Below are 25626 nucleotides of genomic sequence, written 5' to 3'. Positions count from 1 at the left end.
TGATAAGTCCCCACATTTTGTAAAACTCATCTCGGATCTATACGAAAAAATGGATACTATTGAAGATGAAAATGTCGTCAATATCTTTAATACGCTTGACGTTTATGACCATTTTGATGTTATTCACGATTTTATACCAGGTAAGCAGTTGAAATTATGAATATAAATGTGTATAGTTAATTTAGCTAATTTCAAATTTTTCAGATTTCGAATTTCCTATAGAAAACTGAAGACTTTTAAAAGTACGGACTTAAAAGTAGAAGATTAAACCTTTATGAAATATTAAAATATTTGTAGTAACGTTAAGTTTTTATTTTACATCGTTGTCGTATTTAGTATTCAGATATGCTCAAATATAAAGCTGTCCTGTAGTGCAGTAGATTAATGTTGAGAATAGTGAAGGTCATAGGTTCTGACTTCAACACGAAATTTTAGGATTGTCAGAGGACCAAGAAGTTAAAGATACCAACAAACCATTCTGGGATCCATGTTCATGTCCTGGTGAGCTAAGATATTTCTATAATCGAGTTACTCGGAGAAGTTTGACCCCATTGTCACAACGAAGACATTGTAGTCCTGATCAAACTCATAATGGGCATAGTAAAAGACCCTCTTAGTGCCAGTGTGGAAAAGGTAAAAATAAGAATACAATAGCAAGGTAAAAAAAAAAAACACAATTTAACGCTAATTTCACGATGAAAATAATTTATTAATAAAACCAAATTCCTGAAGAATTGTACTTAACAAACATATTTGAAATTATAAATCAGAATTTTCATGAATCCAATTTAAATACGAAGTCACTTTTGTGTATACACCAGGAAAATTAGGTTTGGCACATGAATATCCGAATGATACAACTCCAACAATAGTCCATCCATTTCTATCCATCATCAATGGTCCACCCGAATCGGCCTAAAAGTATATCCATTCAATACATCACTTGAGTTCAATGATATTGAAGATCAAAATAACATCACAGCAAATTCGACAATGAAAACAATAAACACAAACCTGACAAGCATCTTTACCACCTCTTTCCACCCCAGCACAGATGAACTGATCTGTAATCCCTCTGTCGATACTCGAATCTCTTAAACGGGAATATGAGCTATTGCAAAGGGTTCTACTCATCACCGAAACTGTAACTTGGCGTAACTCTGGGGTCCTTATTCCTCCTAAATTTGAAATAATGTTAACCTCAAAGTATCTTAACGAAGCTAGAACAAGAATATTGACTTACCAAAGGTCTGATCGCCCCATCCGATTACCGTAACAGGAATGCCCATCAAAGTTGCCGATGCTAAACTGGTAGGAGGAAGACAGATTGGCTGTACCCATCTATTAAATTGGATTTCATTGTTCACCTTTATCAGAGCAATATCGTTGTAATGCTTCCTGTCTCCATAACTCGGATGTTTCATTATTTCCTCAATAGTATATGCTGTCCCATTAAAACTGAATGTGCTCCCTACTCGAATAATGTAACGAACTACATTTGGGACTCTAAATTTGGACAAATTTTTCATATAGTAATATGTGTAACAATTGGAATTGCTAAAAAACTAGAAACTTTTTATGTATTACTCACTTTCCTCCACGTCCTCCGAAGCAATGTGCAGCCGTAAGGATGTAAAATTGAGAAATAATGGTTCCTCCACATAAGAACCCCTCTCGGCCCAAATTGCGTGTTAATATTGCTGCCTGAAATAGAAAGCATTATATAAGGAGAGATGTGAAAAATACTATTATCAACCATATGACACTCTTAAAACTGTATCTGATATTTTGGCTACACATAGCAGACTAACGATATAATCATTAAATAGGACTGACTCGCAATGGAGTCAATCAATACAAAAACACAGAAACCAATGCAAAGCAAACCTTACAGAAACAAGTCAATATCCATGCAATCGTACGCTCAGATTCGATCTTGGACCTCCAGAATGCACCTGAAATTAGCTGTTGCAACTATCAAGCTAACATTCAAGTATGAATAGTTGTAGAAACAAGATAACATAGGTAAATGCATCAGCCTGCTACTAGAAAAACCAGACTCGTGTCCAGATTGGCTGCCTGACTGTCCGGGAGACAAAAGACTAAGTCTAGGGGACAGGTAATTTCTTGCCAGGTTGGCCACACCAGAATACTCCATGTAGCCAGACCGTTGGTGAGGCGCGAACACGCAATTAATTACCAGTGTTCAGTGGTTTTATACTCTACCACTGGTGGTAAGTACTCAGATTGTAAATCACAAGAATTTTTCATCGGTGCCCCAACCCAGATATAACAGATTCCTTTACAATTTGATCGATCGGATTATAGTATCGATGTTTGGAAAAAAGTACACACAGGCCTTTTAGCCCTCCATAGAACAAAAAATTAAAAACAAAAAGATTGTTTTTACATAACAATTTAAAGAAATCTCTTCAGTTCCCTTTAAACTAGATATTACACATTAAATTTTTGCAATATTATAAGTTACTATTCCACTCAAACTGAGAGATTGCTCACCATCCATGGCCATGATCCTGGTTTTGCAGGTTCACCTCCTGCTATATAGGGATTACGAGATATCTGTCTTTTTTCTCTGATATTTCTTTTACCACACTCTACAGAATAACAGAAATGGGAAAATAATTTAATATAGCATCTTTAATTATATAATTAACACTAAAATAATCATTCATAGAGTAATATTATAACTATTTAAGGATATGCAAATTATCCCGATCTGTTAATTAAATTTACCAAAGTGTTGAACATTGTCATTGGGAGGAGTAGAATCGACATCAACTGTCAGTTCGCAGCAAACAATGGGTTTATTGTCGGTTTCCCAATAACAGATTTTTGGAAACTTGTTAGGAAATTGCTCTTGTGCCGATCTGCAGTTGCCTAAAGGAATGCATTGTCCTGGACGATTTTCTTTTGTCGTGCAAGATTCAGCGCTTGGAACATCATCAGGGAAAACAACTCCAACTGAAATTAATTAGGAAGTCATTTAATGCCCATTGATTATTCAGAAAATACCCTAAACCTATAATGATTTGTCAGGATTTGGTCGTGGCTATTGACCAATAACTAAAGAGATATGGCTTTATTGGCATGAGCCTTAATAAGAGATTTATTTAACCTTCGCCTCATTAAAAAGTAATTCACATAATGCAACAAATTTAATAGTACATAATTAAGAAACCTTTAAGTAAATACTTACTGAGTGGTCTTCTTGTTCTCTGAGCATGTAAGCAAAAGAATATCGCAAAATTTAAAATTAAAACCCCAAATATCCTATCGATCAGCATGTTAAACTGTAAAAGTAAATCATATTTAAATAACTAAAGAATAAAACTAATTTAAATAATTATTATTTATGTATTATTCTTCTGCTGTGGAACCAGACACTGATTCAGCACTTCAATAGACAATGCAAGACTTGCAAAGCCATTTGTCTTACTACAGGGCACTTTATAATACAAATAAATGGTTTTGTAAGCATTGTCTACTGATTTTATGGGATAATGCAACGAAATGCATAGGAAATGTGTCAAAAGTTAGTGCCTTCAGGAAGGCTTTTCAATGGGAAACTTGTCTGTATTCAGGATTTGCTCTATGTTAGATACATAGAGCAAATCCGAAAAACTCCATGTGAGCCAGCTAGTTTTTTTTTGTAACTCTTTTCGCCCTGTGGGCACTAAGAGGGCCTCATATAGCAAGCCCATTATGGGTTTGGCCAGGCCCACAATGGGGCAGCCGGGTGGTGAGGGACGGGGACCGACATATCCGGACGGACCACCCACTGAAAAATTCCTGGGGATTTTACGACCCGTCCGGATTCGATCCCGGGTCCCCCAAGGCGGCAGGCTGCTAACCTTGACCGCTCGGCCATCCTGAGCCGGCTAGTTGATCAGCATGAACTCGCGACTAACTAACGTGAAGTTTTCCGGATTTTCTTTACGTGTTCAACACCCAAATAGTGGCAAGTTTCTCATAGAGAAGCCTCCTAGGAGGCACCTTCTTTGGCATATCGCCCAAGAATCGCGTTGCCTTATTACATGAACCCAATTAATTCATGCCCGTTTTTTGGGACTGACCCGCGATGAAACCAACCAGCATAAATGAAAGATGGGAAACGATATTTCGACTCTCATTGGTATAATAAATTACAAAATAATCAAGATCCCCACAGTAGTAAACACGTTACCACGCAGCAATGTCACAAATTTAAATAAAAAAACAATTTATCAAGCAACTTTATTCGAATGGTTATGAATATACATCCTTGTATAAACCATTTTTTGGTTCACGCGGTTTATAAGTTTATGGACTACTTCAAAATATTAATACATAAAATGCAGTGTATTTGCATAGTAAGTGCCATAATCTTTGGTATATAACAAAATTGCTACGTATTCGCGATAATTTTGGTCCCAATCGCTACCAAAAATCAAGATTTTGTTCCGGTTTATCCCAGAAGCAAATGCGTCTTGCTGCGATTAAATGCAAATAAGAAAATTACGTCATACATGACATCACAGTATGCATTTCGTCAATGACATTCGCAGATCATCAGATGTGACGCCATTACTTATGTAATATTCTCGTTTATTAATAGAAAATGTTTTATGTTGACTTAACAGAAATTTCATTTAACCATTTTACATTAAAGTAAATTTAAATATTTATATTATAAATTTGATATATTATAATTTTCCGGTAGAGGGATAAAATCGCAGCGATTTCCGGTTTCTACTGTTCCTGTTTAAAATGTGTAACTTTTTTTTAGTTTTATTTTTTAAATTAAACACCTAAATTCAGATAATTTTTCCGAATTAAGTCCAAATTTTATAGGATTTAAATTAAAATAATAATTATTTCTAGAAATAATACTAACCGGAAACATATACAATCTTAGCCCTCTGGTGGAAAATACTTTCACTGACATTCAATAATAATTAAAACATTTTACAAGTTTTTACCGCATAAGTAGTGAATTAATTATAAGCAATCATAAACTAATATTTTTCTTAACTTTATAAAAATATAAGTTTGCAAAATACACTACAATACTTGTAATTTTTTACATGAAAACTTTATAAAAAACACAATTTTTTCCCTCTAGCGGAAATAAAATTTTAAAGCTTTACATTGGCTTTTTAAAATAAAATCTAACGAATTTAAGTTTATTGACGCAAAACAATAGCTTATTTTTTATTTTAAATAATTAATAATAATATAATTTAAAGACATTCAAAATTTCATAAATTAAAATAAAAAGTGGCGATGTGGAAACGTGCCGTGCAATCGATACAAGGGTCCGGGCTCATTACGAATTGCTACTACTTAATGAAAATTAAATATACAAAAGAATCGTTAATTTTAAATAAAATCGTGCAGTTTTAAGCTTTTAAATATAATATAGAGTACAATAAAATATAGTACTTACTACTTTCAAGTTTATTAATAAAATTATCTGATTTTTTTCGACTTAAAAAGGTTACGCTCCGTGACGTCGTCTATCGCCCGCTATCATTAACGTAATCAATTAAACGTAAATGTCGCTTCATAACAATCACATAACCTGACCGAACTGCCTTTTTTCTACGAAAGCCATTATCGACCAGGATGAAGTAATATCGCTTCCTTTTTCTACACCTTTTCCCGCGAATAAAATATTTTTAGTATTACAAGTTTCCTTCCATTCCTATTAAATTTCAGCTTTGGAAAGTTATAAATAAAGGTCACAAGCAACAGATATAACAAATAACACGAGTAATTTCAGATTTATATGCAAACTAAACAAGCTAAATCCATTATGTGTTGCTCATCACTATTCAGAGAAGTGGGAGGGCCTCTTATATGTTTAGTTAATAAAAATGCATATCAGGTCCTGAGTGTGGCTTCGAATGACACATTTCGTGTAGAAGTGCCTTACGTAATAATAAAATTGGAAGAGTTTAGGCTGTAGGTTGTTTAATTCGCTTGTAGATCAAGGTAGAATAATATTAATATATGATCGCTCATTCAGACAAATTGCTATGATAATATTCTTCAGAATCACTGTGTGTAGTCTCATCATTTAATTAAATTACGGAAATTAAATGATAACGAACGAAATTTTATTATTCTTATTACTAATTTTCATATATTTTGTGATTTTTCTCTGCTGATTTAGTTTGTTTGGGTCTGGTTTGATGGAATACGTAAACACCATACAAAAACAATATGCAAAGGGAAATAAAACCTTCTACGTGAAATTGCTTCTGGTGTTACAAATGTAAAGAATTACGTGGTTAGCCCTAAATCATGCAAGAACCCACGACCAAATTTCCAGTGTTCAGTGGTTTCTAGTCCAATTTAATTAAACTCTTACAGTACTGGCTTGATGGCCGAGACGACCGGATACATCAGCCCTTCCCTCACTACTCAGTCGACTCCATTGTTGGTTATGCGAAGAGTTATGTATTTTATATTGCTACATATTAATATTCAATATAGTTTTCTGCTCTATATATGCTAATTAATATAGCATTTATTAGTTTGCACGAGTAGCTTGCAATATTTTGCAACTACAACTGCAAGATAAATAGCGCATGTGGGTAGCAAATAAGTAAGCCAATGACAGTTGAAACGAACTGTTTGTTACCTGAATTCAGTCACGATTTAATATAATCTACATATCAATAAATCCTTCAACTCAACCTTCTTCTCTCATTAATAATTATTTATCCACATGAAACAGGTTTTGTAATTGTTTACAAGTATTACAGTATCTTTCATCACTTATTTCCGAAAAAAATGAAACTAAATTTTTTTACATTTTTACTAGAAATAAACCAGAATTTCACATAGTTACACGTGAAACAATAATAGTGAATTATATATACATTCTCACGAATTTTATCTTTCCTTGTATACTTATAAAGCAAGCGAAAACATATGCAAGATGAGAAAAATTACTCATGTACAGTACATGTTTAAGTTAGAAATTACGTAACTAATAACGACGTAACAATTCTCGTCGTAACATACGTAAAATAACATTAGAATTTTCTACGTTTCATGTCATTTTACTCCTTCCATAGTTCTCAACGTAAAAAATGACATAAAAAACAGGGTGAAGTGAGGTCAGTAGTGGTAATACAAGGCAATTTTATGGTTGAAACAATCATTTATAGAATAAATTCTTAATGTATCTATATTTCTGACCTTTAAACGTCACCACGCAATAAATTCGTTCAAAAATTAGGTTACAGTACTATAAAAGAACAATTTTTACTTACAATTTTTTTACCTTGCACTTTACAAGCAACTTCTTTCCAGTATAACGACCGGTTTCTCGGACTTTTCCTGGTTCTACTTTCAGGATTACCTCGGCATGTATTTACTACATTTAATTTAAAATTGTCTTAACTTTAGCACAGTAAACCGGGATACTTTTTATAAAAATAAATACGTGCTTTTTAACAGTAAATTAAAATACGTTTCTTAACACTTATTCGCCATTAGTGAGCTGGCAGTAAACTCCTGCACTACACAAAAATCATTGTGTAGTGTATTATTTAATAAAACTATGAATACTAACAAAACAGCATCTATAAATGTTGCTGTATTGTTAAAGAAATTTGAAATGATTAACAGGCCCTCAGCTGTGCTACTGCAGTAACAATTTCTTAGTGTTCATTAATAAGAACTATTCTACGTTTCCATAAATATATGAGTACAAATTCATGCTAGACGTATCTAAAAACATCAGTGTTCTAGGAGCATTAAACTATAGGAAAAGCACGTACACTTAAAAATACAAGCTATTGTTTGATGGTACTCTGATGGTGTTTTTTGGGTTTCCTCTAGGGAAACCCAAAAAACACCACCAAATTTAAGTCAGGTACTAACCCACTACCAATTACCACTGTTCCACTCGACTACTGGTGTATTATGAGGAGGAAGGATAACAGGATAATGGAGGTAGGAATTAAGAAAGAATAGGGGTGGCTGAAAAGATGAGAAGATTCTGTAGAAGGTAGTCTAAAGAGAAAGGAATATATTGAAGAGGAGGTGAACGAAAGGAATGAGTGAAAATAGCTGATAAGTAGCAGGCTCTAAGATACGGTAAAAGATATGATAAGAAATAATAACCCTATGTGTGAACTTCCTCTTCTTGGTTTGATAAAACACAGCATGAAACACTTGGACGTTCTGTGCTTCCCGTGTGGCCTTTCTATGGGAAACTGGTCTCTATTTAGGTGTTATTCACGTGAAGAAAATCTGAAAATCTCATGGCACCCCCATTGATAGGACGCGAACCCGCAACCAGTGTTCAAGGATTTTATCACTCGGCTCCTTTTCTTTATCTTTTTATAGATTTGATATGCGCACATACAATTTTATAGGTTTTGTTTGTATATGTATATAGCGTGGTGTATAGTGTGTACTATATAGGACATAAATTTTAAAATACATATTCGCGATTTCACTGTACAATTGTTGCTGTAGTAACATAGTATCTAATTGGACATCATCCTGATATTGTTGCTGCTGACATCATCCGGAATCTTAACTGCACCCTGTTGTCATCAGAAAGACGGTTTCTTTAGTATAGTTTATTTAAATGTGAATATAGATTATGTAAATGTAAACTGATTGGTCGAATTTTGTACGAAACATTTAAAACAGCGAATCAGAAACTGTATTACTTTCACGACGCGACAATATGCGCAAAGCGTCGCGCGTCGCTTGCTATTGACACATAAGGCTATAACAATATAGCGTGAGGCACGATACTGCGCGGCGCGGCGTGAGTTTTCTCTAGTTTTCGTAGTTTGCTAAAGAAAGTTTACATTAGTCTGTCGCGAAATCGCTTATTCATTGAAACGCGATACGAAGCGACACCTATTCTTTCAACAGCAACACTAGCGAATTATCATCACTTTCGCTTGGTCGCGCGCGTAGTCGCTTCGAATACTTAATCAGAAACGTTTAATTAATAATTCAAAATTAATTTTACTAAATAAAAAGTTCGAACTGTTTTTTTGTAAAATAATGAATATTTTCTTTAGGTAACTGTAACTAAAAGAAAATCGCGTGAATAGATTATATCCGATGCGACGCGAAGTAGCGCGTAGCGCGTCGCATTGAACTTAAACATGGCGGAGTTTGTCGGCTTGCCGCTGGAATCAAAAAAGTTTTTTATTCGTGTCGCATAATTTCTCTACGTCATCTACTACTAAACTCATCCATATCCATTCATAAATCTTTTGATAATTGTTCATAACTGTTTATCTATCTACCAATCAGCAAGCTACTCAGAGCACACCCTTTTCATACTGCCATTCATGAATGCCATTCAACTCACCAACACCACATCTTATTTCTCCAGATTTGTAATCATACAGATCTAAATAAATCAATATTGTATCATACATACTCTCCAGACCAATCAATATTATATTGACGGCCAAATTGTTAAGACACCGGTCCACTTTGGGAATCTGGGATCAGTGGCGTAGTGTGGGTGTCAGCCGCCCGGGGCAGAGGAAAATTTCGCCGCCCCCTTATTTAGGTATTTTTACAAGATATTATTATTTATTGTGAAATTTTGCCGCCCCCTAAAAGTGCCGCCCGTGGCGGGCCGCCCCTGCCGCCCCTACTACGCTACGCCACTGTCTGGGATCCAATCCGAGAGAGCAACTCCAGGGATTTATCGAGGGCAGTCTATCCCAAATATGTCAAGTCTTGTTCTCCATCACCCAGATTCATCAAAATTGCAGTATATCTCTCCCGACTAATCACCAGTCATATCCAGATCCTTCCAGACTTAACCAACATCAACACTACATTACATTATTCCAAATTCGACACGCCATACCCGCCACGTCGGATATACCTCACACTACACTCGACCGACATCATATCATACACCTGTAGACTTACCAAATACCGCATCGCTTCTTCGTAATTAGCTATTGCATCACGTCGTACTCGGACTAATCGACCCCACGTCCTCTCCAAACCGATATACCTTTGGATATTCTCTTCTCGAAAACCAAATTATTTTACTAAGAGCCAATTTCGAAACTTGCTAACTCTACTGATTAAAATTCTGTGATTTGTCAGACACACTATTTGATATAGATAGAGAATATATAAAAAACATCTACCTTTATTGCAAGTTTCTGAAATTTGCGTTCTTTCTTACGCTCGTCTCCGCACTTCCTTTGATATATACGTGACGCACCTTAATAAACCATTAACAGGAAACTTAATTATGAATTTCCTGTCTTTCCTTATCAAAATCATTTTTTCTACTCCACCCCTTTCAAATCACCAATGCACAGACACAGAAATATAAATATTTCTCAGATGTCTGGAACAACTTAATTAGTTACAGAATGTTTTTTTTTACATGTTTAGTATGGAAATTTTGCATAAAATGCATTCTGTCTGTCTGTATTCAAGTTGGCAGCAACTACACACTTATATGAACTATAAATATAGTTATGTAATGACTTGTAACAAGTTTATCTGATTGTCTGCTGACAAAATGTATAAATACTGCTCCTCATAAGTAACAAATGTTCTTTTAAAAGGTGTAATTTTAAATTTTTGGAACTTTCACAACTTTCTGTACCTCCAGTCGAAACTTTTAAAGTGATGGACGGACAGCAGACAAACAGAATATAATTTGCACTTTACAATAATGAAACTGACAGGAATACAAAATTTGAATGGCTGATGCAGATTAAAATGGATAATTTTACACTTACCATATGTACCAGTGTATGTAGAAACTATGTACACACATTTAGACTTTGTTTGGATAAAGAAAACAAACAATTTGAGGGGGTTATGACTGCCCTTTGATCTTCAATGTCTTAATCCTCTCGCAATGTCTGGCTGTTGAATATAGGATGGAAAAGCAAACTTTTGCTATAGAAACATTGATGTGATAATGATCAGTTTGAGTGATGTGTAGACAAGTCAATGGGCTAATAATATAACAGCTTTATAATAATGTTACGCATTCAACAAACACAGACTGACACTAGAACATATGCATATAAACACACACAAACACAAACATATCTATGTGAATATATGTTTGTGTTTGTGTGTGTTTATATGCATATGTTCTAGTGTCAGTCTGTGTTTGTTGAATGCGTAACATTATTATAAAGCTGTTATATTATTTATATTTATAAATTTAGATAAGTACAGTATAAATATCACATCAGCCCATTGATTTGTCTACACATCACTCAAACTGATCATTATCACATCAATATTTCTATAGCAAAAGTTTGCTTTTCCATCCTATATTCAACAGCCAGACATTGCAAGAGGATTAAGACATTGACCTACCAATATGAAGGATCAAAGGGCAGTCAAAATCACTCAAAATTTTTCAGAGCCCATCCCTCGTCACTGGTTGCTGCTATTGTAGGTTAAATAGGCCCACAACTGATATAAAAATAATTCCTCTTAGTTTCCCTCAGGGCAAAAAGAGTTAAAACAAAAATATTCTGTATTCTGCATCTTGCACTTTCACCACTTCCAAATAGTATCATAACCTCTTTATAAACATCCTAGCCATGTTCCATCCTGTTATTCACTTTCATAGAGCATCCTATCCTTTCTGTAACTGTAGTTTACCATCACATAACATTCTCTTCCTTCTGCATCCATTAATTCATATCTACAAGCATCCTACTCCTTTCAAATATATTTTTATTTGTAGCCATCTTGTCTCTTTCAAATCCATAACTAACACCCATGCATTGTGTAACCTTACTGATCCACAATATGCATCCATGAACATGCTGTTTCTTTCATATATACATATATATATATATATATATATATATATATATATATAAAATTCATATCCACAAAGCATGCCATCCTTTCTGACCTACAATTCCCATCCTACACCTCCCAAATATAATAGGACTAAACTGGATTCAACTGATGACATAAGGCAATGCAACAAATGGGCAATCTGCCTTCTGGGGTTTTTTTAATGACAAACTGGACACTATTTAAATATTAAACAAGTGAAGAAATCCCATGGTTTCTTCAATCATCCATAGAGATTGGATTCAATCATTCAATCATCCATAGAGAGAGATTCAATCATCGTAGGATATTGGGATGCAAACCCATGACCAACTATCAGTGCTATCCCTTCTACTCATTTACATAGTATCCTAACCTTCCTGCAATCAATAACTCTTTGATATATGAAGATTATAATGGTGTACAAATAACTCAAGCAGGCAACACCATGCAGTGGCATAGCAAACATAACTGGCGCCTGGGGCACGACACTTAATTGGCGCCCCTCCCCCTCCAGAAACACATTTAGTTTGTTTTGGAGACCATTTGGGCACCCCTCTGCGAGTGGCACCCAGGGCATGATACACCCCCTTGCCCCCATTGCTACGCCACTGACACCATGCATTTTGTATTAACATTTAATGTGCACTACACCACAGATTTTTGACAAGACTTTACTCATAAATATAACATATAAAACTAATACTTTATTCACTTTATAATCCATATATTTTTGCACAATATACAGGTCAGAAGTAAAGTGATCATTTGTACAGTAATATCAACAAATATAATATAATAAAAATACTTTATACACTATTTTCATATTGCTGAAGGTGATAGATAACGTATAATTATCCCGATAACAACGAATTTCAAACTAGAATTTGAGCAACTTTGGACACTTAATTATGCACTCGGCTACAGATTTTACAAAATAAATTAATTTGCGACATCACCGATAATAATTAAATAATTCTAAACTAAATTCACTCGCATCGATATTGTGCATTATACGTGCAAAGTGTAGTATCGGTTGTATGCGTGTACCATTTTTGGTTTAAGCTAGTTACACGAGACAATAAAAACTGTGAGAAACATAAGCTCAAAATTGTGTCGAAGCGTATCGCCTCAATTAGTGAGAACGTCGACTCTCACGCCACACATATCACATGGTCGCAAAAACGAGAGAGATTAACAAAAATTCTAAGATACCTTTGGTGATTTTACAGATCGTTAGAAACTTTCTGGCGTACGAAATTTCCACTTCTAGTGATCGTCGGTGGACATGAACTCGATGGGAACCACCACCGAACGAGACAACACAAAGACGCCAAACAGGTAGTAGCAGCATCCCGAAGTCAGGAATATCGTAACGGCCAACCAAACGTTATAACTCATGATTATAAGCATTAGAAAATATCCTAGAACTACTTGCAGCACATACAAAATAGTCTGGAAAAAGTGGAACTTCAACCTGGAAATAAAATGGCAGTAACTTATTAGTTAAATGCAGATTAACTTGTATTATTTCTATTGTTTTTAGCTGATTTTAATATACTATTAGGTCGACCATTTCTTGGCATTCACTTCACAAGGACTGTAAGGTGTAGAATGTTTCATGGTAACTTTATTCGTATAATATTTTAGCCAAAATGGTCTCCCAATGCTTGAACCAATACCAAAAGATGATTTTATAATGATATTTTGTATATAATGCAATTAATTGTTACTATATTGCATTATTTATACAATGATCTATCTGTTTAGTCATGCTTAAAGTTATTGAAACTAACTGGAGAACGATTCAAACCTTATGTAGCTTTTAACTCTCTTCCACTCGCTAAAAAGCTACCAGAAACGGAAACAAAGTATTAAAAAATAACTTCATTCTTGTATAAAATTCCTTGTGCCTGTTTGTTGTTAAAGACATTATGAAGTCCACAATGTATTGAAAATTTTAAAACAATGAACACAAACTTCAGAGCATTTTTCATAATGTAATAGCATCCCACGAGACCACCACTCGGTTTGATGCTCCGTCCAGTTTGGGTGCCATTTTCTGGACTCGAGACAAGCTCCAGGCCACAAGAGTGTCTACAACAGAACAGGTGAATCAGAATCAGTGTCGGTGTGGACATGTATTGTCCACACCGGCAGCTTCCAAGCCAACATAAGCATTCCCTTGATGTTTTGGATAAGACTTCCTATGGAGGAGCGGTCTCCAAACCGATCACTGACCAAATTTTATTGTTTTAATGTCACAAATATACATACAAACACATACAAGTACAAACGCATACGTTTCTGATACTTTTTCCCCATTTCAAAATGAACTTTTGTCCCCTTGTCTTTCAATATTCCTGCCACCCCTTTCCATCCAGTGCCCTCTTAAGTCTTCTAATGCCCTCTTAAACATCCGTAGCACCCACTTTGGGAATCGCTGTTTGTGACTAATCGGTTCCTGGATAACGAATCATAAAACTAGAATTTATCTACACAAAAGATGTAAAGTTATGTGCAAGAATACAAATTAACTTGTGGAATATATGGAGGAGTTCACCACGAAAGACTAAATAGAGCTTATAGCCGTAGTTAAACTGCCAAAGTTCACTTTTAGCAAGTTTTTTGAGATAAACAGTTGTGCCATCACTGTTGTTCCTAGACATTGTTTTATATAATGCCAAATGTTTTACTCAGAGATATGCAGAATTGTAACAGTGGCGGTAACCAACAACAATCATCATGTGTTCCAGTCTAAATTTCACAAATACAAAGATGGCAACAGCCATCTTTAACTTCCTTTGACACTTCCAAACTTTACTGCAGTAGCTAACTTAGAGCATAAATCACTAAAATGCCACTTGACTTTAAGCAATAAACATAGTTAATAGCGAGGTTGAGGTCGAAGTTTAAAGCGCAAAAACGTGTACGTCACACGTTCGGCGCTGCTTTCCTGTAAGCCTAGAAGTTTGACAATGGCGTTTGGAATGTCGAGCACGATTCCACTGACTTTCCAAACACCACTGTCAAACTTCTAGGCTTATAGGAAAGCGGCGCCGAATGTCCGACGTACATGTTTTCGCATTTAAAACTTCGGCCTAAACCTCGCTATTGTCCTATTAATGACCTGATAAATAAGTATTGATCAAGAATGTTAGTCAGAATGTTTTGAATATTAAATTAAAATTTTCATTCTGGATTTCCAACGGTTTAAAGCTGTGTTTATTGTGTTATAGTCTGATAAGTTGGAGCCACTTTAAGCTAGTTTATCGAGTAATGCACCTAATGTTTATGCGATTTTCAAAGCCTTTGTCATCCTGAAATGTATTTCAGCCTTTATTCTGATGACAATGTATGGAAATTACATAATGTTAAAGCCTTTAATATGATGTTTATTCATGTTTGATGCTTTTAGTCTTCACTCGTGACTGCATCATTTGAACAAAAGTTCAAACAATAGCATAAAAGCTTTGAAAATATTTATGTAATGTTAAATTAAGTCTTATCTTAGTTAATTAAAATGATTCTGAAGTCTATGCATTTATTTGAAAAGGTGATATAAGCAGGTAAACAAACATTTTTTATCGAGCAGCATTGGGTCAAGTGTGTCATTACCAAGGTGACACAGTCCTGAGTGGTTGTGGCACTTTTCAGGCCTGGAGTGGCTGCAGTAGCAGTGGCGTGGCTAACATAACTGGCGCCCGGGGCACGACACTTTATTGGTGCCCTCCTCCCCCTCCAGAAACATATAGTTTGTCTTGGAGACCATTTGGGCGCCCCTTTCCAAGTGGCACTTGGTATATGATACATCCCCTTGCACCTCCCTCGCTACACCACTGTGCAGTAGGCCTGTTACTAAATCAGCAAGATCAGAATTCACTAGCCTGTACTCACACTTCACTACATCATACTGTGAAAGATACGAAAGGCCTGAGGAACAGAACTTGGATGCAATGGTCATGATTTGCATTACTCCCAGGATATTTAAGAGAGTTTTAGTCAACTGTTTGCTTATTCTGAGCGCTATTTAACAGCTGTTTCCAGCCGGTAATGTGTCGTGTGTACCGCAGCACTCACCTGACTTTAACATCGTCTACCGAAGAAATGATATGCTAGCGACCCCGTGATATCTGACAGAAAATGTTCATATCACCTACCTCTATTACCCCTTCAAATTAATAGACAATTTTAGAATCACACTGTATTTTTACTTATTTCTGAGACATTGTACCAGTTTATGTACCAGTTTAACCCAATATTCTTATTATTGATCCACTAGTTTCTTATATCAAAATCTATTCATTTCGTACGAATTACCAGACACAATATAAATACTCAAATAACATACAATTCATTCTCGTTTAGCTTAGATTATAAATAAATTATCTTTCATAAATACCTTTTTAGAGTCTCGGCAGACAGAGTTCTTGTGACCAAGAAATCGCTCTCCGAGCGGGACGATTCCGATCTGGGGATGGAATCCGAACGCTTACTCTGCAGCAGAGTCAGGCGATGTCTGAAAACTTTCATGGACTCGTAGCTTAAAGTGAGAAATGCCGTTCCTATACACAGTCCGATCATTCCTAAATAAACAGAAATTAGTCATTAGTATCATTTTTTACACATATAGGCAATAAACTTTTGCATTAAGCCATAAAAAGTGTAGAAATCCTTGTATTATACTATAAAATGTACTCCGAAGATTGTTATCTACACTCAAATATATCGGTCCCAGCGACATAAACTGCACTTGGAACATTGATTAAGCTTTGCGACGTATTCTAAATGTCATTAGAAGCATAAATCTTCAAAAGTACAATGACTTTTTGTATCTCAAAGCTGTTTGGTGTTATAGAAAATGTATTTTGTATTGTATAAATCACTGATTTTAATTATTTTGTCTGTTTATTTATCAAAAATTCAAACATTAACTGCTTGACAAACCACATGAATTAGTAAAGGAAATTCTACTACTTAGTACTGTCGTGTGGCAGTTTATTGATTATATGTTAGCAGATTGCAAAAATTCAATTCTAAAACTCTTTGCCACTAATGCTAAATGTCATTTTTCTCGACAGTAAACAATTTGGATTAGATAACGTGATGTAACACTTGGACGATTTGCTGACAGGAGGTGCCCCCGGCAGTGAAACGGCTAAGATTTGTGCTTTTAGTTGCAGTAGGCCGGAAGTTCCACCCCCGAAAGAGCGCCGACTGCTCTCCCTGCCCTATCCTAGCTACATTACTGCTTCTCGAGAAGACTTTCCACAGGAAACTGGCCCTATTTAGATGTTAGGACAAGAAGAAAACCCAGAACTCTATTAACATATAATAGTTTATGTTGTCGCGTCAATGACATTTCATTGAACCAACAGGTGTTAATACCCCTCTAGAGAATTTTTAAATATGGATACACATATATACCATAATTGATAATTAAACAAACAAGCTTTGTGATAACATTTTACGTAAGAAATTGCTGTACATTAAAACAATTATAAATAAATGGATAATTAAAGGAATAGTTAAATGGTTACAGACTGTAATGTAGTTAATTCAAATGTTTTTCCCTTGTTTTATTCCTCTCTACCAAATATAAAATATGCAAGAATTTATCTACCGGTGATCGACCATGTATTACGAAACAAGATCGACAAGTCGCAAACGAACTTCTACTTCCTCTACCGACATTTTTATTATAAAAATCAATATCGTATACTTAAATAAAACAAACATTGATATTTTACTATTAAAGGAAATAATTGTTACTACAGATTTTCCTCTAATTCTATTTCTGTATCCACTCGGCCATATGTAATTCATAATCCCCGCATTATGCAAGAACTTTTTATTATTATTAACGTCCCACGACGCTCTCTTAACCTGTTCGTTATCCGGATCACCTCACTCCACCTAATCTAATGTGACGCCACATGTATCGAGTCTATATTTGGCACTTTGACTGTTACGCGGCACAACTGGCTGCATTTATATCGTGACCCAATTTATAATTTTTAGAATAAATTTTTTTAAACTGGATATCCGATACTTAAATTACAGCTTTCTGCTTTCGTTGCGCTCGTACACTTTTGCCATTTTTGTCGAAAAATGCGACCATTGTCTCCGAGAATATAGTATCGGAAGTGTGCCCAACAGAGCAGTGAGCCGATAAAATTAATAAAGTTTCCATACTAATTCAATTAAATTCATTGTAAAGAGTATATATTGGAGAATATTGTCTTAAACTGCATATTGACTACATTCAAACCTGTTTAGTAAGACCGTTCATGAGTTTGTACCGCGTGACACCCTGACATATTTCTCTCGATATTTAACATAATCCAAGGCCGTTACGTCGACCAGCAAACTTAAGCAGGTTGATTCCTTTGGTATTCGTAGGCTGCATAGATACTATTCTATAGAACTGACGACAAATAACTAGCAAAAATGTATCTAAAATACTTTCTATTGCCGATAATACCTTCGCTGACGTATACAAATCAAAGAATGCGATACAATATGTGGAGCAATGTACAAAACGTTCCACGTAACTGCATATATCACGGTATACTACAAGCCGAAAACTGGTTTGTCACCGTAATTAATGTCTAGCCACTCGAACGTATTAAATTTTGATAAAGATCATTCGGAATCATTAACTATGTATCAAATACACTAGTTCTTGTAGCCTTGCAAGTATTATTTTAAAAGCAAAGACATTGTTAATACATATTACACAATTTATGATAGTTAATGGTGTTTTGTCTGTTCTTATTTACAGCATAAACTTTTAAAAAGATTAAACTAGCCAATGTGGTTACTCAGTTGAATTAATAGATACCCCTTTAACATTGGGTGAAGTTTAAAGAATTCTAACATTTATGACCCAGTTGATGGACTATCTTCAAGAGTGGACGATTGAAAAAAAGAATATTCTTACTGGAAGATTCTGCTTTAGACTGTCCACGCTTGAAAAACAGCCATTAATTAACTGAGTGTTTGTTTGTATACAGCAATACAACACTTTTGCAATCTGCCAAGGGAGATGCTTCCCACAAGGAATTTCTATGGAAAACTGTCCTAATTTTGTGTTCCAAACACAAAGCCTGGACCTACAAAAACTACGCATTCAGTGGTTTTATCTGCTAGGTCGTTAACCGAGACAAAAACGTTGGCATTCTTTAAACTTCACCCACTGTTAAAGCTAGGTTTACATTCGTCTTAATCACTGTAAAGGAACAAAATGAACGCTACTCAAAGCAAAGTTTTGTATGCTTCATACTAAGTGAACAGAACTTTTCTGACTCGTAAAAAACTGGTCAAACAGTCACCAAAAAAGACAGTTTGTACCTACTTCATACCAGTTTGTACACCAATAAGAACCTAGATTAATTCATCTAAACTCTTAAATCGGTTTTCACTAACAAAACTCCAATGAGATAATGGTTATGCATCACTTATCACATGCTAAAATGTCAAAATAACGTTTATAGTTTTATCATTTTCTGGTTATTCCTCAAGAAATTACATTTTTTCGAATGTTTACTAATGATTTTCCAATTACCGGATCAACTATTCATTAACTTACATTAACTTTATCTGCAGTCAAGTAGCACAGAAAGGAAGTGGAACCTGAAAATGTTAATTGGCATTTCCACAGATGCAACAAGTGATAAATTCTCCATTTTCTGAAGTTTTAAATAAGTACTTTTATTTGAAATTTTATCATTTTAAAGAATTAAAGCGTTTTTAATAAACTGCAATAAGTTTTATACATTAGACGAAGCTAATTTGAAGTATGTTATACTGTATTAAGATTCGTAATTAAATATTTCACTCGATAGGTTATGGAGCTTTATAATGTTTTTTTTCCTACGTTTCCAATGCAGGAAGCTGATTCATTCTTAATTAATTGATTAAGATAAGAGTCTTGACATTTGTGACAACAGCTTCCTTAATTAACTCCGCTCTCTACATCAAATTTCTATAATTAAAATAAACTTTACTCACCACCGACAGACGAGACAGAGACACCCTTGAAGAGGAGATTTTGGATGTCGCAACCAAAATCAAAATACGAATTGGCTTCCGACATCTGCAATGAAAATTTTAATATCAATTAACACGAAAAATTAGTCGCATGAACTATAATTTTTATATACATTAACTATATATACTGAATATTCCTATCTAAAATATTCCTTTTTTGATAATTTTAAAGTTTCAAGATGACGTGTCATCGTCAACAATTTTTAATCCAAATAAATGGATGCATTTTATCATCAATACTGTAGGATCGCAGTGGCGTAGCAAACATAACTGGCACCCGACACTTTATTGGCACCCCCTCCCCTGCCAGAAACACATATGGTTTGTCTTGGAGACCATTTGGGAGCCCCTCTGCGAGTGGCACCTGGTGCATGATACACCCCCTTGCACCCCCTCGCTATACCATTGTAGGATCCTATACATGTTTACATACAAGCATATATCCTTGTATTGTACAAGTGCAAGCATACGAACTACACAATCCAACATTGTACAAATGCACGACCCTTCCTATATAAGTGCAAGATCCTGGAATGCAGAAGTATATACTTTTACATTGTAATGTATGATCTTACACTATATGAATGGGTAAACCTGAACTGTGCGTGTATACATAAGATCCTATACTGTACGAGTGTGCAATTTCATATAGCTCACCCCAAAAACTAAATTTTATATGAGTATTGCATAAGTATTGCATCATATTTAAATTTATAATTAAAAAACACACACGTTTCTTATCATCTATTGAACTAGTAAAGTTGTTAGCCTACTGCTCTGAAAGATCGGGGATTAAATCCGAACGGTCAAAAATCCCAGGACTTTTTGGGCCGACATGTCAGTCACCACTCGGCCAGCTCGTCGTGGGCCTGGTTGAACCCACAACAAGCTTAAAAAAGGCCCTCTTAGCACCCACACGGCAGTTTAAAAATATAAAATTTGCTAACAAGTTACACTTAGTAACACCTTAAGTAACAGGACCTACATATTTTTTTACGTAACATTAAAAATGCCCACAACTACAGCTTCGTAGGCGTTAAAATTTACGAACCAACCTTCGCATACTTCTAGTTAAGTAAATAATCGCTCGTTCCTATCTTATCTATTCTAAAATGCAGTTAAGTCATCACCTTACACAACTCTAGCTCGTAAATTCCATAATATAACTCCGTAACAAAAGATCCTTAATTATCACATGAATGTAAAAAAATAAGCATTTAATGCCATTCAAATGGAATAACACTCGACCGTTATACAAATTAACTACCTCGACTTAAATATAGGCTATATATAACTGTTTAAACAGAAAAAATATGAAAATATTGTATAAGTTATAAATATATTCAATAAAAAGAAACCTGTTCCGAACACGAAAGCGTCGAAACCAGAAGAATGACTTTTGCCAGTAGACGGCCTCTATTTTATTTTTATTCCCCGGCAGCTGCTTGCAGTGTTTTAGCTCTGTCTAGAAAAATATACTACTTTTCTCCCCCATTACTATCAACTAAACACCACTTAAGACCTTTATCAGAGCATAAATACATTAGCAAGATTAACGTCGTTATTTTAATGCTTCGAGCATGGCAATGTCCATCGACATTGTCTTTCCAGGCATTTTTAATATAATAATGTTTAATGTTCTAATTTATATAAAATATGCTTGAAGGAAGTAGAGAAAATTCACTTCTGAGTACACAAAAATGCATGCAGAGCCGCAAACACAACCAGCCTTGCATGCGCTTACACACATACACGGGGATCTCATCTACTGTTAGAGCATACATTTACATTTTTGTATAATTACAGTATATAAGATCCAACTTAGTGTTGAGGCCTACCAGCGTCCAAGTGCATAAAACCACCGAACGCTAGTAGTTGGTTGTGGGTTCGAGCTTCACAAATGGAGTTTTCTAAGTTTTCTTCACATTTGTAACACCTAAATAGGCACCAGTTTCAATAGAAAGTCCACTTGGGAGACATCCCCCTCGCCAGTTTGTCTGCAAGTCATATTACCGCATATAAATCTATTGTTGGAACATACCAACACATATCCGCATCATCTACTTTTATGCATGCTCCAAAGTAACATTATGTATTATTATTATTATTAAATATTAAAGCCATACATTACCATCAAAGTATCCTCCATTATTACATTAAGACAAATCCATAACAATTATAAAACACTACAGAGATGTAATTCTGTGTTTTAAATGCTTGTATAATAAATCAATAAGTGATGCAACATTTTAAACTACAATAAAAAACTACTACATCAGTTTTTCTAAAAATAAACCTTGACTTAATTCTTGCAAAACAACAGAAATATTCCATTTTATTTGTTTTGCAACATCAACAGGCAAACGTAGATAAGTTACGACTTTAATATTTCCTGTTTTTGATAAAGAACGTGTCATAATCTTTTGTATAAAGCTGCGATGGAACTATAAAATTATAACAAAACAAAATGATACAAATATAAATCGCAAATTACAAGAAGCGTAACAGCTTGCAGTCTGTTTTCTCACCTGCTTTATGCTTTTTCTATACCTTTTCCGTATGATCTAAGCTATATTTTTAACAGAGTTATCATACATTCATCCTCTATCTCCCTCGACCCTTATCATCACTATGTCATATATAAAACTGCAAGTCAGCTTACCTGTACTCGGAGCCGAGCACGTACTAAGATGCAACCTCGTCTCGTACTGTACAATTTCAACATAATTTTTTACATTTTTGTATTTTCTTATCAAATTTTCTGTTTCTGGCTTTATTTTAACATATTTTGTGTTAAGTACGGCCAGCCAGATGGCCGAGAGAGTACTCCGGGAGTTCAAAAACAAACTGCCAGGAATGCGATTAAGCCTATCAAACCCAAGGTTTTGGAAGGAATTTCAGATATTACGAGGATCCAGTTAAGTAAATAACTTTTGCGAGATTACGTATGATTAATTATTACATCACAAGTAGAAAAAGAGCACAGCCTACAGAATCTTGTTACTGTATAGAGAGATGCAGATCTGTATTGCAGCATCTTTGATCTTTCAAAAACATTTGTGACATCCCCTCTCATACAAATGTCAGTCAACAAACTCAGGATTGGAATTCATCTTCCCTAAAGTCTACCACATAGGAGGCCCTCGCCCCACAGCTATAAGTTTAAAAACTGCAGTCAAAAAGCTAAATTCTTGAGTGAATTCCTTAAGCTGTAGCTTGTTTGGCTTGCATTTAAATCCAAGACATAAAAGTGTTTGAGAATGTAATTTATCATCAGAAATAGGGCAATTTTTATCCTTTCGTATACTAATTATGGTAATGTAGAAGCATAAGAATCCATGCTGTGGAATAAAGCATGGATTCTTATGCTTCTACATCACCATAATTAATATTTTATAGCCTTTATCTCATCTTGTACTGTTTTTATGCAGCCTGAACATAGTGCAAATTACCATAATAAAATTTATAATCAATAAAAATTAATTAAAATGACATGAAAAATGAATACCTTTAACTTTGTGATTTAATCCCAAAGTAATGATGTTAAATCCTCCAAACAGCTGTTATGGCGATTCGCGATCGAATAAAATGCTAACTTTAGCATTTGTAAAGCGCCTGGTGGTACGATCGCAACAAAATTTTTTTAAATTGCCCTTTAACAGTTCAAAACACATACGTAATAGTACTTCCCTGTGTCACTGGGAAACGTCACACTACATGATTGACACTATAACTTCGATTATCGAAACGAGAAGTCGCCACCATCGCCGTAGTCGAGAGAAAAAATTAAATTATTATTATTATTTTTTTTTTTTTAATACTTAAATTTTATAATTTTTAATTTGTATATCTCTGTGAAGCATACAAACAAATTCGGTTACATTTTTAATGGGAATGGTAAGGTGATAATGTAAGGGGCCCAACATATCTAGGTTACAACCCTAAGGCTACTTGAACTCGAACTCGGATCCTCCGAAGCCGCCAGATGACTTTATCGTACAGGCCATTCGTCCGTCACCGCGCTAGTGTTGTGGGCCATCACACTGTATAAGATTTTAAACACTAAAAACAAAAGGGATAATCTATCCAAGAGCAATTCTTTACAGCATTTGTTTACATCTTTCCTGATTTAACAGACTTGTTTACATCCTTATTCTTTAATCTTTGGGGTGTATCACGCAACTTTAGCCATAGCAAGGTATGAGTGCATCGTGCTTACTATTGACATTTCAAAATACACAATAACTGAATTATATTATTGTTCTATCTAAGGAGTGAAGTCTTTTGCCTGTTTTAAGAGCAATGAATTAAATATAATAATGTTGCCAAAGTTAGAAAAAGTTATCAAAAGTATATTTTTATTTTTGAGTGACATCTATGATTGAAAATAAAATTTGAATTAAATTATTAGCGAATTTTTGAATGGCGTGGTTAAGGCATTTGTGTACCGCTCTGGAGATCTGGAATCGATTCTAATGAACAATTCCATTGAATTTTTATGGGTGGCTTTTCTCCGATATGTTAGGCTCCCTCCTGCACCACGTTACCACTCCATTGTCGGCCTGATAGAATCCACGATTGGAATAAAATAGGTCCTCTTAGTACCCGCAAGTTGCTCTGATACTATATCATCGGTTGACGATCAAATTTTCGTAATCCCTTCTTTCTTACATTACAATTAACTGCACGACAACACGGTGGTATTCCTGTTATGATCCTGTGACAATTCCCGCAAACTCGAGACTTATGGTAATTATTTTTGGCAAAATTATTTACGCAAGAAATGATTATCATAATTCGGCACACAACAATCTGTCCACGCAGTGGCGTAGAGTAATGGGGGCGGCCAGGGCGGCCCGCCCCGGGCGGCACTTTTAGGGGGCGGCAAAATTTCACAATAAATAATAATAATATCTTGTAAAAATTTGAACCTGTACAATACACAATAATAATGATTGCTCTTGCTGAAAAAATTTTTTAGAATTACTGTATATTTTAATCTTTTAAATTGAGATACCTAAATAAGGGGGCGGAGAAATTTTCTTCGGCCCCGAGCGGCTGACACCCACACTACGCCACTGTGTCCAAGGCGGCGCTAGTTTCTACGTTAACTTTTATCCGATTCGGAGTCTACTAGTATTTTTTAACTCTTTCCGTCCTGTAGGCACTAAGTGGGCCTCTTTAGCAAGCCCACAATGGGGTGGCCGGGTGGTGAGGGGCGTGGGCCGACATATCCAGACGGATCACCCCCGAAAAATTCACTAAAAAATTTTTGACCCGTCCGGAATCGATCCCGGAGAGCTGTAGGCTGTCATTCTGACCGTTCGGCCATCCGGCCGTCAAGGACTCTAGTAAGTTATATGCCGTTGAAATCGTCCACAATAATTCCTTCACATCGCAAACACTATCAAAAGCGCTGCAGTACACAGTACAGCTTTTACACATTCTTATCTAACATATAAAACATTAAAATCCTGCCCAAAAATAAAAAAATACAATTTCGAAGTTATTCCATTTTCTATATGTTTGGGCTAGAAACTCATTTTTGTGCTATAATCGGGCTATAAAGCACAAACCCAATTATGTCAGTCTGGCAACACTTATTTATTTTCTTTAATCATTTACACTTTTTATTTAATACATACTACGTTTTAAAAAAATTAATCGAGTGGTAAAAACCCGCCGAAAAATACAAAAAATACATTTTCCAAATAACTTCATCATCTTTATTTCCGGGCT

The 25626-nt window shown here is 35.1% G+C and overlaps 2 protein-coding genes across 5 annotated transcripts; both read right to left on the bottom strand.

Annotated features, from left to right (window-relative positions):
• Positions 1-688: 688 nt before the first annotated feature.
• LOC136984505 (clotting factor B-like) lies at positions 689-10287 on the bottom strand. 3 transcript variants are annotated; one of them, XM_067281506.1, is made up of 9 exons: positions 10161-10287; positions 7284-7387; positions 3218-3311; positions 2755-2982; positions 2518-2615; positions 1592-1704; positions 1244-1506; positions 1015-1178; positions 689-915 (listed from the first exon to the last, which is right to left on the bottom strand). In XM_067281506.1, exons 3-9 carry the CDS (start codon positions 3303-3305, stop codon positions 760-762), a joined length of 1110 nt encoding a protein of 369 aa, XP_067137607.1. In that variant the 5' UTR covers positions 3306-3311; positions 7284-7387; positions 10161-10287; the 3' UTR covers positions 689-759. The 3 variants fall into 3 exon arrangements, with proteins under 3 accessions (XP_067137607.1, XP_067137609.1, XP_067137608.1); XM_067281508.1 differs by lacking the exon at positions 7284-7387 and having other exon boundaries at positions 10161-10282; XM_067281507.1 differs by lacking the exons at positions 7284-7387; positions 10161-10287 and adding an exon at positions 5447-5661.
• A 2233-nt stretch (positions 10288-12520) lies between these two features.
• On the bottom strand, positions 12521-23621 carry LOC136984522 (high affinity copper uptake protein 1-like). 2 transcript variants are annotated; one of them, XM_067281535.1, is made up of 4 exons: positions 23396-23621; positions 19849-19933; positions 16238-16421; positions 12521-13312 (listed from the first exon to the last, which is right to left on the bottom strand). In XM_067281535.1, the coding sequence occupies exons 2-4, from the start codon at positions 19931-19933 to the stop codon at positions 13105-13107; spliced, it is 477 nt and encodes a 158-aa protein (XP_067137636.1). In that variant the 5' UTR covers positions 23396-23621; the 3' UTR covers positions 12521-13104. The 2 variants fall into 2 exon arrangements, with proteins under 2 accessions (XP_067137636.1, XP_067137637.1); XM_067281536.1 differs by lacking the exon at positions 23396-23621 and adding an exon at positions 22416-22440.
• Between the last annotated feature and the right edge of the window lie 2005 nt (positions 23622-25626).

Source organism: Centruroides vittatus, unplaced genomic scaffold (genome assembly GCF_030686945.1).
Source record: "Centruroides vittatus isolate TY-2023 unplaced genomic scaffold, ASM3068694v2 contig_921, whole genome shotgun sequence".
Classification (NCBI taxonomy): domain Eukaryota; kingdom Metazoa; phylum Arthropoda; class Arachnida; order Scorpiones; family Buthidae; genus Centruroides; species Centruroides vittatus.
This window is presented reverse-complemented; position numbering and strand designations above follow the sequence as displayed.

Coding starts and splice junctions, on each gene's coding strand:
- LOC136984522 (XM_067281535.1), bottom strand. CDS start 19,933: ATGTCGGAAGCCAATTCGTATTTTGATTTTGGTTGCGACATCCAAAAT. Junction 16,422..19,848: donor CTCTGTCTCGTCTGTCGGTG/GTGAGTAAAGTT, acceptor CTGTTTATTTAG/GAATGATCGGACTGTGTATA. Junction 13,313..16,237: donor TCTGCCGAGACTCTAAAAAG/GTATTTATGAAA, acceptor TTTTATTTCCAG/GTTGAAGTTCCACTTTTTCC.
- LOC136984505 (XM_067281506.1), bottom strand. CDS start 3,305: ATGCTGATCGATAGGATATTTGGGGTTTTAATTTTAAATTTTGCGATA. Junction 1,705..2,517: donor CAGGATCATGGCCATGGATG/GTGAGCAATCTC, acceptor TTTCTATTTCAG/GCAGCAATATTAACACGCAA. Junction 1,507..1,591: donor TTCGGAGGACGTGGAGGAAA/GTGAGTAATACA, acceptor GTCCAAATTTAG/AGTCCCAAATGTAGTTCGTT.